General features: G+C 37.4%; 1 protein-coding gene across 2 annotated transcripts in view; it reads left to right on the top strand.

The window, feature by feature from the left end:
- Positions 1 to 19311, top strand: part of LOC131439595 (ribosomal protein S6 kinase alpha-5) — a 72801-nt gene that overhangs the window by 33091 nt on the left and 20399 nt on the right. For both annotated transcript variants that reach the window (XM_058610812.1, XM_058610814.1), the window contains exons 3-4: positions 18287 to 18355; positions 18428 to 18561. In XM_058610812.1, the coding sequence (XP_058466795.1) occupies positions 18287 to 18355; positions 18428 to 18561 (203 nt within the window). The remainder of the gene's footprint in view (positions 1 to 18286; positions 18356 to 18427; positions 18562 to 19311) is intronic.

A 19311-nucleotide genomic window follows, 5' to 3' on the forward strand; every position in this document is an offset into this window, starting at 1 on the left:
ATATTGATGGATGTGTGTAATATCCGTTCGGAGTCGAACCAGTACTAGCAGTAATGTTTTAGCAGCAGGTTTAACTGCCATTGGCAAAGTCAATTCCAATCAATCAAGCTGATGTTGTGGCACACGTCTTCCGCCTTGCCTGTAATACATGCTCACTGCTCACTGAAGGTCGCAATTACATAATTGGTACAATGCCAAGATTGTTGCGTATTTGATGCCCGATGTACAGTACAGTAGACTGCAGTTGGAACCGGTTTACCACTAATCCTCTATCCGCGTCAGATACCAGATTGTGGACAGTATTGTTTTCGCTTTTGCCCCAAGAATAATGCATCGCAAATATGCGAGTTCCGAAATGTTATGTAATGACTAGTCTTGTTTGATAGTAGTTAAAAGTAACAAGTTTACCATGACTTTGAGTAGGTATCACTTCAGCTCAGCATTAGTGACCGGGAAACCCCAGAAAAATTCGGGAATTTTAGTGAAAAACTGAGAAAAATATTGCAAGCTCAAATATGAGTAACAGTTGTTAGCATCGCGGTTTTTTTTTTCAACAAATCTAAAGTAGGAGACAATACCCAATTTTGCGTTTGAGCGGATTCTTTTGTAAAAGTGTTGAAACAACTTATTGTCCCATACAGATTTCTATGTTAAACATTCCATTGGAAATTGGACGAACACCCCATGTCTCGTTCAACGATTTTAAGGGATGAACAGCAGTTTTAAATCAATCAAATAGCATCAGAACTTTCTTAGTTTTTATCAAGGACAGCACAATGAAAGCTCATCTTGAAAAATAAGCATGGTATGGATGCTTCTGTTGGATTTTTAGTGAGCGTAAGAATAAGTATTCAATACACTTGCAAAATTTATAGCAAAGTCTTAAGGTAACATCGGGAAAATTTCGAATAAAATTACAGGGTCCGGCACTCGAAGTGTAACCTACTTCAGACCGCTCGCGCAGCTGACGCACGGGCATCAGCTCTCTAGAAATTTGCTAAATGACAGTTCGGAGTTGTATTGTTTACAAGCGCAAAGCATTTTGCCAAAAGTGAACGCGAAAAAAAAAATCTTGACTTGAGAGAGCGAAGGAGTTGCTTCGTTTGGCCGAAAGCGGTCAATTTCCGAACATTGTATTTTCTGACGAGAAAATTTTTCCAATTGAGCAATTCGTAAACTCTCAAAACGATAGGGTTTACTTGACCGACCGTTCATACGAGAATTTGAGTCATCGATTGGCCACCAGGAGGCAGCACCCGCAACAGATAATGGTTTGGGCCGCTGTAACCGCAGATGGGCGCTCTCCAATCGTTTTCATCGAGCCTGGCGTCAAGGTAAATGCGACATATTATCGGGAAAGTATTCTGGAGGTTGCTTTGAAGCTATGGGCAGACAAACATTTCGGTGGCAGACCATGGACGTTTCAGCAGGACTTGGCACCGTCTCACAAAGCTCGAGTGAACCAAGAATGGCTGAAAAACAACGTTCCGAACTTCATCACGTCCACACAATGGCTCTCGAATTCACCAGATGCGAATCCAATGGATTATTCTCTTTGGGCCATTTTGAAGAGCAAAGTCCGAACTAAAAGATACACCAGTCTCGAGGCGTTGAAAAAAGTTGTCCGCGAGTGGGCCTAAATACCTGCAAGTCACATTCGGCAACTTGCGATTCGTTTTTTGACCGTCTCAAGGCCATAGTCAAGGCAAAAGGTGGTCATATCGAGCAAAAGTGAATTGATTCTGAATTTTGTATTATTTTTACACATTTTGTACTTTGAATTAAGTAAAAGTAATTTTCCAAACTGAATTTATGGCCTTTTTAATTGGTTACACTTCGAGTGCCGGACCCTGTATTCAAAATTCTTAGGAGCCTTCATGTTTTCAAGTTTGCTAAAGATTGCCCTTATCTTATCATAATTTGTCTCAGTGATGTCATCTTGAGACAGTACTTATATTATGCTCATATTTCTGTGAGATGTCAATAGGACTAACAAAATTGGAAAAGTTGTTGATTTTGGTCTCACTCACCGTTTGCAGGGAGTATTTGAGTTTCTTCTTTAAGAGCTGAAACTGGTTTCTGAGGACCAGTATAGAATCTTAGAAAGAGTTAGAATATGGATTGTTCTGTTCAGTGAATCTATGTTTAGGTTTCCTTTAAAGGTCCTCAACTTTTCCATAAGGAGTGTATCGAAAATAGGCTATCCACATACATTTGTGTTGTAGGCATGCTCAGATCACAGTATGCTGTGCGTTTGGCTGTCAGCTTTAGTTTGTTTACTTATTTGTGCGGTTGAAATTCTGCGTTTTCAAAATGCCGCGTATTGAAAAGGAAGTGCAACTTAAGGTGAAATGTAGCGTCATAAAATGCGGACAAAATTTCATCCGCTTCAGTTGAAAGAACCGTCGCACAAAGGATAACAAGAAAAACCGACACAGAAACCAGAACTTTTTTCAGTGATTGAGTGCAGTGGGCTTACCTCTCGTTATGTTGGGTTGTAAAGAAGACTGGACGTAATGGATTTTGGAATCCTTCACACTTCGAATATATGCTAATTCAATCGTTATTGTTAGTTAATTAGTAATGACCCTATAGTAGAATTCAATGGTGTAATTTTATTTTATTTGATCAATTATGAATGACTAACATGAGGTTATATGTATTAGTATTGACTAACTTGCTAACCATGTATATGCCTGAGTTTAGTAGCAAGCATGGATTCTTCTTCCAAAGAACGATTGAAGACAAGAGAACATTTAAGTATTTTCGATATCTTTGCCAGTAGTTCACCAGGCCACATTGTTTTTATCACAGGTTATATAAAAGTCATATTTTCAAATACTCTACATGAGCGATAATACTTGGCTTGAATTCATTTCATTCAATAGCCTGTCAAGGTTTAAGTTTTAGTTTTGGTATAAAAATTATTGCAATCTAAAATTATATCTATTATATGATATTACACAGCCAAGCATTATTGCTTCAGCAACATCAATGCATTGAGCTCAACAAAGTTTGACATTTTTAGCATTATAAATGACAGTTACTTAGAAAATAAACGTTTGCTTACAGTACCCATTTTATTGTATTCAACTTGTTTTCATTACAACACGAAACCCAATGCTGCATAAATTCACGTCATTATTTGATATGTAATTTTTGCTCACGATATAATGCCACCGAGTCCACCGTGCATTTCTCGCACCACCTCAATACGAAACAGCAGCGCGCAAGCAATAAAAAAAATGCGGAGTTTATGTAAACTTTTTCAAATTTCGGTTGTTTTGACTATAATTTTATAATTTTGAGTTGCATTTTCAGATTCTTTGTGAAATTCTGCTACAAACACTACTTTTCAGTTCTAAAACCATCCCCGTGGAACGGAACAGTAACCGTTTATACATTTCAAAAACCAACTACGGCTCGCAAAGCAAAATTTCAAAATTCTAAGAATACTTGGTGTTTTTGGTTTTTCGAAAATCGATCTAGTTTTTGAAGGGGCTGGGGTCCACTAGGAGATTGATAGTACCTATTAGCTCTCTCCGGACAATACCAGCCTAGATGCCGTGTGGATTCCGGCGGAAAAATGAATCCAGAATAGATCCATTGGGTTCCTGCTTCCAAAAAAAGGCGACAATTGCAGGAGTTTCGTTTTCCTTTCAGTTAGCAGATATTTTCAATGTTTCACTTCTGATTACTCTATTTTACTAAATTATCTCTTCATTCAACCTATCAATTTCCGTCTAGCTTCGGAGAAAAGTTTTGTTTGGAATGTTTTCTTCTTCCATGTTATTGATTGTCTTTCAGGATTATAAATTGAATGATAAAAATCAACTAATGCGCGAATCCGTTGATATTACAACCTTAATAACAGAGATAACATATATCGGTATATTGAATACATAGTAAAAAAAACACTTGATATTAATATTTCAAACAATAAATTGATATTTTTCTCGGTAGCCGGCTGCTCAGATCAACCAATATAACCAATTAATAATTTATAAAATAAAAAAAAATCACGTGAAATCTGTTGACCTTTAATTGGTGATTTAAAATGATTTTATAGCAACTGTTTAGAATATGTCAATGCAATGAATCAACTATTTTGTCTTCATCCTATTCACTCATTTATTTTGCATCACGTAATTTCATTTATAGAAAATAGGGAAGTTTTTGTTCTTTACGCGGTAATATTGCAAATTTTTCTTTAATTTCCTCGAATAAGACCTGTGATTCAAGACTTCCCCCTGGTGCATCCGAGCATCTTGAAACCGGAACATACTGAGTCGCGCGCGAATAATACCAATACTGCAATTTTTACTAACAAATATCCTTCTCCCGTGACACTTGTGGAGTGCGCAGTAGTATATACGGCCTCTAGTAACAACAAGTGTTGGACTAACATCCCTTCCCATTCCTTAGACGATCTACGTCCAGGCCCGAGGTCGGCGCCGGTACTAATCAATGAATTCTGGAATTACCAGAAGATGTACATTGAAGGATGATTCACCAGTCCCAGGTTGGATCATCTAGAAATTTCCTGTACAACTTCAGCTAGTCCCGATCAGTAACGGAGTAGCAACCAGGGGTGGTCGCTCAAGCTCAAGCTCCAGCATTTTGTTTTCAATGCAATCTCTAGATAAAAGTCAGTATAGATAGACTTGAGTCATTTGCCTTTCTTAACCTTCTTAAAAGCGCAAGGTCGTTTTTTGTTATTTCTTGTATCGATATAACTTTGCATGAAACGCGTAAACACGATGTTCAGGCCGTATCCGGTATGTTGATTGAAAAAATAACATCGGTTGAATGTACATTGCCAGCTCAACATAAACTGTTATGCACTGATGAGTCGAAGATGAAACAATGCAATTTGTTTTTAAATTTGAAGGAATTGAATTTACGAAAGTAGAACCATGAATTTAATATGGATGATGCAGAGACTGCGTATTAGTCAGTTTTTTTTTTGTTTTAAACCTTAGCCAATGAAATTGAGAGATCAGTATGTTAAAAAAATTGTTTGGATAACCAATATTTGTGCACATGCTGAGTACAAAAAAATTGAACGCAAGCGCTCTTCGGAAGCGTGTTTGACTATTTCGATGATTCTCTGAGTTCGGGTGAACTTTTGGTATCGATCGATAACTGTGGATAAAAAATAAATAAATATTAAACGCCAGAAAACCTAATGAGTGCCCGGCAATGGACTGAAGCCAGTGCTCCGAAGTGGCCTAGGGAGACCTAATGGGTCGGGAAGGTCACGATGTCATTTTCTCGGATTGTCGAGGCATATTTTTCGTGAACTACCTAGTAAAAGGAAGAAACCGTAAACAGCCATTGTTACAACGCATTAATGAAACGATTCAACGCCAACATCTTGGAGAAATATTTTATTTACGGAACAGTTCGCCGTACTCAAGAGCATCGCAATCTGGACGAAAATAAAGAAAGCTTCCTCGTTCATCTTACTCTCCCGATTTGGCTCCCTCGGACTGTCATCTGTTCCGGAATTTCATAAGATGGCTCATCGACTCTGCGGAGCTTGAATTTTGCAAATCTGCCGAAAAGTTACTTTGTCAACGGGATCAAACAGTTTAAACTCTCTCGGAATAAGTGTATCGACGATTTTCGCAGTTGCAAGCTGCTTTATCCTGATACGACTAATAATTAATTACTTATTCAACTAATATTCCTGAACTGAATGTGTTCCATAAAGTTCATTTATTCCGTTAACAAATTCTCGATTATTGCCGGTCTACATCGAGAAAGATGAATGAAATATTTCGAGTTACGAGCAGAATAAATTCTCCGGCCCAATCTTATGATATCGATATTTCACATAATATCAACAATCACAGCACACTTCATTCGTTTGTCAGAAGCTATCTGCATCCGTAAATGAAGCTATTAATTACTTTCGCTCTCTCACATACTTCTTCACGTAGCCCGGATGTTCATGTATAATTGATAACGAAACTGTCTGAGATACCCAATGCGATAACTGGGAAACTGCTAGCATCACATATTGTTGCACAAAAGGCAATAAGCCTGTCTTTGCTCCGATGGAAGCTAAGACCGAGAGAGAGAAAGCCCTGCAAGGTAGACGTAAATGAAAGTAAAAGTTTCCTGTTGCCTTTATTTGTTCGTTCATTTCCAATCCGATTTGTGTCGTTAAAGCTGTGTGGGTCGATTGATTGAAAGCTACCTTGTGATTCCATAACTTATTCATCCTATCAAATGCTTAAATTAAATAGAAAATTGAAGTATCACCGCTGGAATGAGCTCATGAACAATTTGTCACATATTTACACTTTTCCTCCGAGATGAGATTTAATAATGGTTGTATCTAAACGATATGATACGATTTGAGATTCGATTTTATAACGGAATATGTCACTTGAACAATAGAATGTCATTTGCCAGGTGTTCCAACATTCAAAATGTGGTTAGGAACAATTAAATTTGTGTTGCCTTTTCCAATACCATCCAGACACGACGTTACCGAAAAATCAAACAAGGTCAGGCCATCTTTGTCATTGAGCGCCATGAGTGCCGAGCACAAATTATGTCTGGATTTTCAAATATGGGAAACAATCGGCACCGCACCGACAGCCGTTGCCATCGGGTGGGCCAGTTCGTAAGGACATATTTGGTGAACTGCCACTGGTTTCTGGTTGGCTCGTGAACACGCCTTCTTCCGTTATGAATGGCATTCGTCTAGTCCAAACCTCAACCTGAATCCTTGACCGACCAACTGTCTGCTTGTCTGGTAAACGATGTTTTAATGGTCGTTGCTTTAGTATGATTCATCCTGTTCTGCCGTCAGTACCAGAAGTATGTCGGTAGAGTATTGAAAGTAACAAAATGGAATTGAATGATTCCATCGCCGTATTAAAATATTTTCTTTCCTTTAGTATTGTTAACCTGTGTTTTTTTTTGTTGAGCCGTTGGGTGGCGTTAACAGTCCAACAAAAAACTGTTCATGCACTTATGAGTCGAAGACGAAATGAAAAAATAAGAAAATGGTTTTGTACACTTATCCCCTTAAATTTTATTATCTATTGACACTCGGAAAGTTTCATCAGTACTTCAGTAAAAACATGGCTCTTCTGTGCGGAAGAGTGTTTAGAATATAGCATTTACTTAGCGGTTTATTCAAAACCGTTCAGTTTTATTGGCAGTTCAACATAAACCGCTAGACAACTTGTAGTATTTAATAACAAGTAATAAACGAGAGATTATGAACCCCACATTTCGTTGCAGGCTCACGTTTCGAAGCAATGATCCTTAGTTTTCAGGTCAGCTATAAATTTGCCATGCTTAAATTATCAAAATTTTCAGTGATGCAATTGTTCAAGAAATTGTACTCACAACAACTGCAAATATTTTACGTAAAGTAGATTTTTACATTTAAAAAAGCCTCGCTAGTGTGCAATAAAGGTGGTCGATATTGTTTCTTTAAAGTAGCCGAGATCAACTGTAGAACAAATGTTTTAAAGTTTTTTTTTCTTATCTAAAATACTCGATTTTAATTTCTAACAAAGAACCCAATATGTTTAATTTTTGTTTATACACGTGCTCATTTTTTATACACTACTTTTTTGAACGATTCCTAAAAAACATGATTAGAAGCTCAGTAAGTTATAATGAATGGACATAATTGTTGTTTCGCATCACAAAGCTGAATTAAAAAAAAACACGTTATTTTATATACCGTGCATGAAAAAAATTTCGAAAAAAATAATTTCTGGTGCGGTTTATCCAAATAATTAAAATTGTTTAGAAAATTTCTTTTAAATACGACGAATTTATTCTGCTCTGATTTAATTCATAGAACTTTCATCCAATAATTTTTCAATAAGCTTCAGACAATACTTGGATTTTATTTGCGTTTCGCCTTAGACTCATCAGTGCATAGCAATTCCAATTGAACTGCCTAATGCAAAACTCGGCAGTTCAATTTGAACCGCCAAGCAGGCGTAAAGTTTCTGCTATTTGCAGAACACTTTTTGTTTGGCACCTAAGTGCACTGTCTAAGCTGTTTTCTCGAAAAATGACCAGTTTTCTTCGCAGATAATTCGATACCCAGATGAACGTCCCAAACAGACAAGTTATTTAAGGTATCTTGCAATGGTTTTTGCAGATCAACAGCTTTGGGTTCAGTAACTGAAACCACGCTATCATCGGCCAATTGTCTTAAAGCTTGCTTCATTTAGAATTGGAACAAACTTTTGCTCATATTGTGGCGCTCCTGGTGGAAGGATTTGGAAGTTCTTGGCGCCCACGTGTCAGGAATTTTGTCAGCTTCACGTATGATTTTTGACATTCCGCAAATCGACTGTACTTTGTAAACAATCAACATGGAAGCGAAAGAAGGGAAAAATTGTGCACAGTTATTTGGAAAATCCATTGTGGTCTGCATCTAGACTAGCTAAAAAGCTGAAATTGCCTAGAAATACCGTATGGCGTGTTATCAAACGGTATAAGGAAACATTGACTACGATTCAGAAGCCTCAAGCCACTCGTCGGAGTGGAACTGTCGACCGGAAACTGCGTGATAAGATTTTGAAGACGATTAAGCGAAATCCTAATCTGTCGAACAGTGATTTGGTCAGAAAATTCGGTGCTGCCCATAGTACCGTGAGGAGAACTCGACTCCGGGAAGGAATCAAGTCGTATCGAGCTAGCAAACAGCCAAATCGGACCATAAAACAGAATAGTGTGGTCAAAATTCGTGCTCGGAAACTACAGGGTCCGGCACTCGAAGTGTAACCAACTTCAGACCTTCGAGCCTGGCGTCAAGGTAAATGCGACGTATTATCGGGAAAGTATTCTGGAGGTTGCTTTGAAGCCGTGGGCAGACAAACATTTCGGTGGCAGACCATGGACGTTTCAGCAGGACTCGGCACCGTCTCACAAAGCTCGAGTGAACCAAGAATGGCTGAAAAACAACGTTCCGAACTTCATCACGTCCACACAATGGCTCTCGAATTCACCAGATGCGAATCCAATGGATTATTCTCTTTGGGCCATTTTGAAGAGCAAAGTCCGAACTAAAAGATACACCAGTCTCGAGGCGCTGAAAAAAGTTATTGTTCGAGAGTGGGCCAAAATACACCTGCAAGTCACATTCGGGCAGCTTGCGATTCATTTTTTGACCGTCTCAAGGCCATAGTCAAGGCAAAAGGTGGTCATATCGAGCAAAAGTGAATTGATTCTGAATTTTGTGATATTTTTACACATTTTGTACTTTGAATTAAGTAAAAGTAATTTTCCAAACGGAATTTATGGCCTTTTTAATTGGTTACACTTCGAGTGCCGGACCCTGTATATGACCAGGTGCTGACCAAGTTCGACGGGTGTCTTCTGATGGACGATGAAACCTATGTCAAGGCTGACTTCGGGCAAATCCCAGGTCAAAAATTTTACTTGGCACAGGCTCGGGGAGATGTTCCAGCCAAATTTAAATTTGTTTTTGCCGACAAATTTGCAAGAAATTTATGATTTGGCAGGGCATTTGCAGCTGTGGCAAAAAAACGAAAGTTTTCGTTACAAATAAGACAATGACATCGGAACTATACCGAAAAGAGTGTCTCCAAAAATGAATTTTGCCGTTCATTCGATCCCACGACCATCCCGTAATATTTTAGCCAGATTTGGCAAGCTGTCATCACAGCAAAGTCGTTCAAGAATGGTCTGCAAAGAAAGGGGTCCAGTTTGTTCCGAAAAACCTTAACCCACCCAACTGCCCCCAGTTCCGCCCTATTGAGAAATACTGGGCAATCATGAAGAGGAGACGCAAGGCAAAGGGAAAGGTTGTCAAAGACATCAATCAGATGACGACCTGGTGGAATGAGATAGCTAAAACGATGGACGAATAATTTTATCCGTATGAAGTATGAAGATGTAGCGTTTTGTATAAAAAAAGATCTTGAATTCAATAATAAATAACTGAAATACAGGCAATTGTCTTTGTTCCAATTCTATCTGAAGCAAGCTTTAGCCATTGTAGACTAGCTGGCGCACCTTCTTGGGAACGTTCCTCATTGAAATTCCGTACAGTCTTCTTGGCGACAAGTTTTGACACTTTTTTCCAATCTTTTTCGAGCTGTTGAATGGTTTCGGCTGCCGAGACATGTTTCCTAAGATGTGCATTCGTTAATGCTCAAAATTCCTCAATTGGTCGAAGTTGTGGGCAATTTGGTGGATTCATGTCTTTTGGTACGAAAGTGACATTTTTGGTAGTATACCATTCTACCGTTGATTTCGAGTAGTGGCAAGAAGCAAGATCTGGCCAGAAGACAACAGAATCCTTGTGGCTTCGAATCATGGGTAGAAGTCGTTTTTGTAAACATTCCTTGATGTATATTTCGCTGTTCATTAAAGTATAATATTGTGGTCCCGGCAAGAATTTGTAATCGAGTTTCACGTAGGTTTCGTCGTCCATGATTATGCAGTTCAAATTTCCAGCAAGAATCGGTATGTACAGCTTTCGAGCCCTCGGCCTGATCGATGCTTCGGACTACGTTTTGGTTGTTTCTGCTTCTTATAGGTTCGAAGATTCAAACGTTCTTTAGCACGAAGAACATTTGACTTCGAAGTGCCCACTTTTTTGGCCACATTCCGAACTGAAACATCCTTCTTTTGCTCGAACGCCTTCAGTATACGTTTATCCAACTGAGGGTTAGCAGGACCTTTTTTCGACCGTTTTCGGTTTATCCTCCAAGGTGTTATCCTCACCGAACTTCCTGATTGCATTTCGCACGGCTTTTTCACTTAATCCCCTCCATTTTTGCTATCTTTCTCAGTGACAGTCCGCGTTCTGTGCACCATTTGTACACAATTTTTCGACGTTGTTCTGCTGAAAGTCCACGCATTTCGAAACAAACTAATGAAAACGAATAAACAACTGCACAAATGGTTAGAGAAGAGTGTAAACAACAGGACGCAGTAATAAAAATTGACAGAACCATTGCGAAATGACAGCGGTCCAAACACCAATCAGTAGAACTTTTTTTATGAGAATTCATAGAAAAAGATGATTTGGAGTAAAACAGAATACAGTTATTTGGGGTCGTTTTTATGAACATGTCAGGAGTAGCTTCCGATTAGTCGAATTCATTTTTTCAGAGTTTCACAGCTAGTCTTCGAAGTAAAATCATAAAAAAGTGAAATTGGAGCAAAACGGGCATAATAGTGAATTTTGCAGATCTTCTAACTATCACAAATCGATTCTACGGTAATTTTTGCATAAGAAATGCCAGCATTGCAAATATTTGTTTAGTGTAATGGTTTATTTATCTTCACTGGTGCGAATGGTGGAACTCCAACAATTCATAAAGACTCACCAAAACCTATCCAATCATGCAATGCGTTTACTTATCTAATGCGAGACATGCGGCGTTTTTGGTTTGTTCTCAAAAGTGTTATCCTCACCGAATCTCCGATCGCTCTTCGTACGTTTTTTCTCACTTACTCCTTGTACTTTTGCTAGCCTCCTCAGTGACAGTCCGAGTTCCGCCGTTGTTTTTCTGAAAGAAAGTCCACGCATGTTGATGGAAACAAATAAACTGTTACACAAGTGATGAGATAAAAGTGTAATTAGTAGGATGCAGCCCTCAAAATTGACAATATTTCAATTTTGGCGAAATGGTAGTGGTTTTGACTGGGTCATTGACAGTCTTTCATGTGTGTGTTGAAAGGGCTCAAACAAAATATCAGAAAAAGAATCTTAGTTTCTAATAATAGCAGAGCATGCGTAAAACATTGAAAAATGTACGTTTAGAGTCATCAAACCAAAAAAAACATCATGAGGTTCATTAGATTTTACATAACGTTTTCATCCCAATTTCAAAATCATCAACGAAAGTGAAATCTACCGCCGCCGATCCTCGAAATGCTCCATCAGACGACAAATTACCCGAGAAAAGCGTCGTCAAAGTAATTAGCTGCCGACAGTGGTCGAATGGAGCAAAAACCCAAGCACGACTCAATCTACAGGTGTCAAACGGCTGCTAAATAGCAAAGGAATTCCGCTTCTTTTGTTTTTCCTAGCAACGGAAGAAGCGGCAATAACTCATTCGTGTATGTCGGAATGTGGTCCGCTAGAAAGCGCAGTTATATAAAACAGCGATGCCTTCAAACAATGTTTTCGGTTTAAGCTGTTGTTGTTGCCTGCTGACTTTACCACCACAAACACAAACTCTCAGCGGGGCAATCGGAAAGCTAACTACTCTCACCCCCAATTTTATGCTATGCTGTTATGCCGCTGATGTTATCCTATACACATACATCTTCTCAAACGACGACGACGACGACGACGACACCGGCAACAAAAAGTGCCAGACCAGACCAATGCAATTCAGTGTATATAAGAGGGTGGTGTTTTCATTCTGAATCGAGCCTCCCACTACCACCACAACAACGGTGATTGGCTTGTTCAACGTTCAACGTAGTCAAGCCAAGAGATTTAGCAAAAGCTCACGTGTTGGTTGGTGTTTATGAGAGTCATATGCTCCGCTGTTACCTTCGAATGTGACTTCGATGGTAGTATGGGTACTAACGGCGGGTCGTCCGGTATTGGTTTGTTATGCTACGAAGTTCACACGAAGCCTTCAGAAGCAGTGATTCACAAGTATTTATTTGGTACAAATGTCTGGCGTGTGCTGCGAACCGTTTGGTTTTTCTCATACACACATACATACGAACAAACAGACGCAAGCGGGCGGCTTAATCGGCATATGAGTGTGTAGTTGACGGCCTACTAGCGGCGCTAAACTAGGTCAGCTAACTTGTGTAAATTGTGTCGCGATGTTCTGTATGGAATAAAACGAAGAAAAAAACGGTGTTTCGTCGTTTCTTGCGTGATGATGATGACAATTCACCATTCGTGACATAGTTCTGCTTTCTAGGGTTTCGTGGGTTTTAGGATTCATGCAAATTATTCAGAGTTGTCTTCAAGCAGACACCATTCAATCATTATTTACTGCGCGCGGTCTAGAGAAAAGTGGTTCAGCTTAAAAATTTAAAAAAAGTTCTGAACGACTAGAAACTAAGTTTACGATGATAGATCAACTTTCATCAACTTTCTAATATTGCAATCCATGGAATACACGTTTCCACATGTGACATAAGTCGAATCAAGGTCATATGAAAAACTACTGGATGGTTGAATATATGGCAAACGAATCTCGAACGACTGTATGAAATGCAAGGCTAAGTACATGGATTGGCACTAAATTCACTATTATATTATTGATATTTATTAGGGTGAATTGCGTGTAAGCCCATATCGTACTTCCTACACAGTATCGTAGGCGAATCAGTTTCGCTTTAAAATGTTTCAGTATTAGTTCAATTCTAAACATTGAACACCTGAAAAATTTATTGCATATCGATTACGTAAAGCTATTACCACTTTTCTGAAGACTCGCTTTTTTCGACAGTAAATTTTAGCTTCAAAAAATGTTATTTTTGAAAATCTATTCTTTTTAGAGTTATTAGTTCAGCAATTCCATGAGAAATCGATACACGACCTCTCAGAAATCCGTAATATTTGGTACAATTGTTCTCTATCGAAAAATATTAAACCCGTTTTTTTTTCATTTGCCATTAGGGTGACCATTTTCATGTTAGGGTGGAATCGATTTTTTGGAAAACTGGGAAACCTTTATATTTTTTCTAAACATAAAATCGTTTTACCTTTTTTTATATATATATATATATATAAAATAGGTATAGAATTCGCTCAAACTTTAGAAAATTTTTCCGAGGCCCGGAGGGCCGAATGACATATACCAATCGATTCAGCTCGACGAACTGAGCAAATGTCCGTGTGTGTGTGTCTGTATGTGTGTTGTCAACTAAGAGGTCGAGATCTCAGAAATGGCTGGACCGATTTTGATCAAACTAGTCGCAAATGAAAGGTCTCTCCGTCACCCAAAACGCTATTGAATGGTTTTGAGACAGGATGTTTACTTTTTGAGTTATACAAAGTTTTATGTCGAAATTTTCAGTTTTTTGACAGTATCTGTCACAATTAACCTTGAAAACAGAATATGTTTTCAGACTTAGATTCCGCACGGTAATAGCTATCCAACAAGCCAACGTAAACGACTTTTCCCCCTATTCCAGTAGTAGAAGTTTTGAGCGCTATATGATAAAGAAATGCTTGGGAGCAACGGAAAACACGATTTTTTATACTGTTACATACAATTGTTTCTAAGTACCAAAAAGACTGTGTACAGCATCCTTTTTCATGACATTTAGCCTCGGACTACTTACAGCACTAAATGCTGGAAGAACATAACATCCATATACCATTCGAATCAGTTTGTCGAGATCAGCAATCAATTTTCTCGGAAAATTTCTTTTCTACAAATTCATATTCATACGAAAAGTCGTATGCTCCCAAACAAAGTTCCTGAATTATGTTTGGTTCCGACCTCTGGTTCCGGAACTACAGGATGATATGTGAAACGAAATCAAAATTGACCTTTCAAAAATTCAAATTAAAATAAATTTATATACAAAATTAATTAATTTTATCCAATTATGACTTCCGGTTCTCGAATTACATGATGATGAATTTTTAAAATTCAAACCGATATAGAAGATGACAATCCCGAAAAGCTTCAAAGTTGGACTCAAAACTGTTGTAATTTATTCGTCATATGGCCATACGAATCGGTTTGGGTTATGCTGGTTCCTGAATACCGGCTCTGGAAGTACCTTAAATTACCGTAAACTCTAAAGTGGAACTTACATATCATGGCATGTTTGATCGATTATCACACTTCTAGATTCAAATTCGATCCGATTTGCAGTTTCGACATTACAGAGTAATCAGTGATTAAAATCTCAAATTGTCGCTTAAAACGACGGTCATTAAAATTATGTCATGAAAACTTAAACACCGAAGAATATTCATGAAAAAAACACATGCATATTAATAAAAAAAGGTATCATCTCACTGCTAGGTGGATTAAACACGTTTTTTCATAACATATCAAAAAATTAGCGGAGTGAAATTTTTCGTTTTTGAGTATGAATATTTTGAAAATGTCAAGTTCTCCATTTATCGACCGAATTTCGACTTGAATTTTTTAAAGAAGCCTCAAAAGGACTATTTACTCAAAATAGGAAAAAAATGCTTTGCTATTTTTGTTTTATATGTTATGTAATCAATGGCGTCTCTTGACTAAATTTACGGGTTGTGCACTGATTCTGTGGTATGATATCAGATGTAACAGTTCTTTGCAAGTGAAAACTAAAAATTGATAAATATTCGCTTGTGTTTTTCAATATAATGAGATAACGATATACTTTTGGATGGGATTTTTTAATAAAGCTTATTTCGTAGCATCGTTACCATAGAAAAATTCGTCACCCTGCAAGTCGAGTAAATCTGTCAATAACTCCATCAGTGAAACCGCTTCGAAGTTTCAACTAAGACAGCAATTTATTTTCATCTGCCATAAGCTACTGCTACTGAAGCCTCACCTCCTGAAGGTGTTCATAGCAGTGTTGAGCTGAGTAATTCCTTTTCTTCTTGAAATTGGGCAATAGCTCATGTGCACGGAAAAAGACACTAACACAGCGACCAGAGATATCTGAAAATTTAAGTTGAATTTATATTTTGATGCACAAAGCAAATTGCTCGACTTCTGAGCGCCACATATTGACTACGGCAATGCAAAGATCGATCGACCTGATTTCATAGGATAAAAAGAGAATTCAAAAAAATAATTGGGGATGGGGATGCAGTTAATAACTTCAATTTGACCGGTTGTGCAGTGCACGAGGTGCACATGAGGACGAGACGCCACTGCACAGTGGTCCGAAACGGGAAATTAGCGTGACAAAAATATTTTCACTATTAAATATTAGTTTTATGTAGTTGGTGTCTTCACAAAAGTTGTTTGTGATCAAATGGCGCTTCTTTTGATGAAAAAATTACTTATTTAGATTGAAATCTGAAATCTAACATTCTTCATTGAACTCAAAAACTATTTTATTGTACAATAAAGTTGTAGGAAATTTCATTATAAGCCACTTTGCTGAAAAAAGCATCTCTCTAGCTTTTCTTTCGATCGAGTTACATCAATTTTCTTGAGTAAAAGTAGGGTGGCTCCTGAAAAATCACTTTTTTTGTTCTAACTTTTTTGCGAAATGTTCTATGGAAAAGTTGTTTGCAGAAGAATTGTTGTTGAATTAATTATTGCGCACACTTTCACTGAACCAAGCTTTTTCAAATGAGCTACCAATAAAAAAAATATGATTATTTTTTCATCAAAAACTAGTCAACCTTCAAATATCAATATTCATAAGATGCCAGATCGATAAAAATGCATCCTTTGCGGTTTCTGAAGGTCATAATATAAGTAAAAATTTAAAAGAAAATTGGAAGGGTGTTATTTTTTTAACTCATTTAAATAAGTCTTAAAAATACCTCAAATAAACTCAAAATCATTGCATAACTCTTAAACGCCTTAACGTATCAACATACTTCCTTTAGCAGAATAATAATATCATATTAGTCCTACAAGTGTTCCATACATTGTCCATTCGGGAAATTGGACACACAAAAACTACAACCGAAAAGTCGTTCAAAAGTTTTTATCATATAAAAATGTGTGTCCGTCCGTTCGTGTGTGTTTATGTATTCAACAAAGAAATTCAACTCAAATGAAGAAGCAATTGCAGTGTGTGTAGCCTATTTTAAGGCAAAAGACAAATCCTTCGACATGCAAGATATTGAGAATTTAGAAATGTTTTAGAATGATTGTAATTGCTCTTGAAGAAAATTACATTGATGAAAAAAATCGATTTTTGGCAAAAAATGTTTTTTTTTTTAGTTAGTTACAAGACGTAATGAGTAATGTGTTATATATTCAAGACAAACCTCTTTTAAGTTCACTTAGTTTTGTGATAATGACCTTCTTTTGCCATTGAAGTTGTTTTACTAACTACATTTTTTTTATTGAGGTAATTTTTAACACAATTTTAGGTAAATTTATTCGAGTCCATTCGAGTGATTACCAAAAGTGTGCTTGAACGCTTACGTCGTTTATTCGGTAACATTTGCAGAGCCAAAAGTATCCGTAACAATACATTTGAATTTGATCATCGACTTCCTTTAAGAAAAAAGAATGCGCATAGAAAAAGTGGGACTTGTCGGTTGCGTCACTCATACAATTATATCCTTGGAACAGAAAGTGATTGCCGTGAGCATTGTGAACTCGCCAAACAAGCTAATAGTAGCTTTCAAACGCGTCTAAGATTTTTGGTTACGTCATTTCTTCCATTATATCTCCGGTACAGGAAATGACCACTGTTTGATCTTCAAATTTGACCAATTGACTTAATACAAACTTTCAAAAGAGCCTAGCCTTGTTGCAATCGGTCCAGTCATCTCCGCATTGAGCGGAAAGAAGAAAGAGTAGTTTGCCGGTTACGTCACTTATACCATTGTATTTCCGGAACCGTTTGTGGCAGAAATTTGATCTATGAACTATTTGAATTGATGACACAATAGTCAAAGAAGTCTAAACTTGCTGAAATCGATTCATTTATCTTCTAGCAAATTGAGCGGAGAGAAAAAATGCGTTTTGCCGGTTACGTCATGTATCCCATTATATCTTCAGACTTGTTTGTCACATTAGTATTAATCAAAGGAGTCTACTTGACTTGTTGAAATCAGCTCAATTACCAGCTAGAAAATCGAACAGGGAGTTTTGTGGGATACTGCATTTATACCATTATATATCCGGAACCATCTGTGGCGGAAATTTGATCTTTGAAATTTATTAACTGTTAAAAAAAATAAAATAGGCTAAACTTGTTGAAATCGGTTCAGATATCCGAGGAAATTAAACGGATAGAAAATAGTGCGTTTTGTCGGTTGCGACTGTTATGCCATTATATTTTTGGAGCCGGAAATGATCGCGTTTTTATTAACTTTTTTTCCAATACTTTTATTATAAACTTTTTCTCCAAACCAATATGGACTGTACTCGAAAAAAATCAACACTTTCTTTTGTTTACTCTTATTGGAAGAGAAAAATTAATGAAATTTTAAAAAAGCTGGAAATTCAATGTTTACAGTAGAAAGCCTCCATAAGCGCCTTAAATTTCTAATAACACTACATAAAATAAAAAGCTGCGGAACTTCTATCCTGTCTTTATTATACATATTGTTTCTATTAAAATTTCACATTTCAAACCAATCTTGATCCTTTCATCAAAACCTAATTATTAAATTATTTTTGTGTTGTTTTCATTACAGTCAAACTTTGCGAGGAGGACAAAGTTACCATAGATGACTTCAAACTGCTAAAGGTTCTTGGAACTGGTGGTAAGATTACGCTCGTTATTCGTCAACTGCAACAATCTAAATTTTCTAAATGACACTTTCTCCTCGTTCTAGCGTATGGCAAAGTATTTCTGGTGCGGAAACTGGGAGGCGTCGATCACAACAAGCTGTACGCGATGAAAGTACTGAAGAAGTCCACAATCTGTCAGAAGAAAAAAACGGCCGAACACACGAAAACCGAACGACAGGTGAGTGTTTTTGCTAAGGATATTGTGGATTCATTTGTAATTTTTTTTAAGAAGGTCAAACGTTTCGTGCAGGGAAATTTCTTCGGATTTTCGGATCAAACGCGTCAATTGAAGTCAGTAGAAGTTGCTACACTTAATAGAGAACGAAATGACGTTCGTAACTTTCAAGCCCTGTAAATTTGGTTTGAAGTTAGCGACGACTCTCCCATTCGATTCTATTCTCACTGTTGCTCGTGCGAACCTAACCAAAATAGAAAGTGGCGGTGTTTTGCATACAAACCTGTAACCGCCTTGTTTACCCTAACTTTTCGAAGCATGTTACTATGCTTTCAATCGCTGTTAGACGGAGCGCTAGTAGCTACGTGTTTATGATTACTTGAAAACTTTTTGGTTATTCGTTTCGAATCGATCCGAAAACAATTTCTTTTATATGCAATTCGTAAATTAAACAGGACAGCATTTCCTCTACCATCAGATGAAGCACGCTGCATGCTGTGCAATATACAAACACTTATTTCGTTTTCGTCTGAGAAAACTGAAACTGACCCAGGGTAGTTTCATCAAACAAACACTTTTCACGAAACTGTGTTGGGTGTTGGCAACGGGGGTTTAGGCAAACCTGATATAAAAACCAGGTTCGAAACTGACTCGCTTTTCAGTTCAACAACTTTGAAGCTAGGTTCGAAACTTGCTAAAAACAAACAGTTTGACAGCAGTTAGCAGTTATCACAATTAAATTTTTATATACCT

This window comes from Malaya genurostris, chromosome 3 (genome assembly GCF_030247185.1).
Source record: "Malaya genurostris strain Urasoe2022 chromosome 3, Malgen_1.1, whole genome shotgun sequence".
In the NCBI taxonomy this organism is placed as follows: Eukaryota; Metazoa; Arthropoda; class Insecta; order Diptera; family Culicidae; genus Malaya; species Malaya genurostris.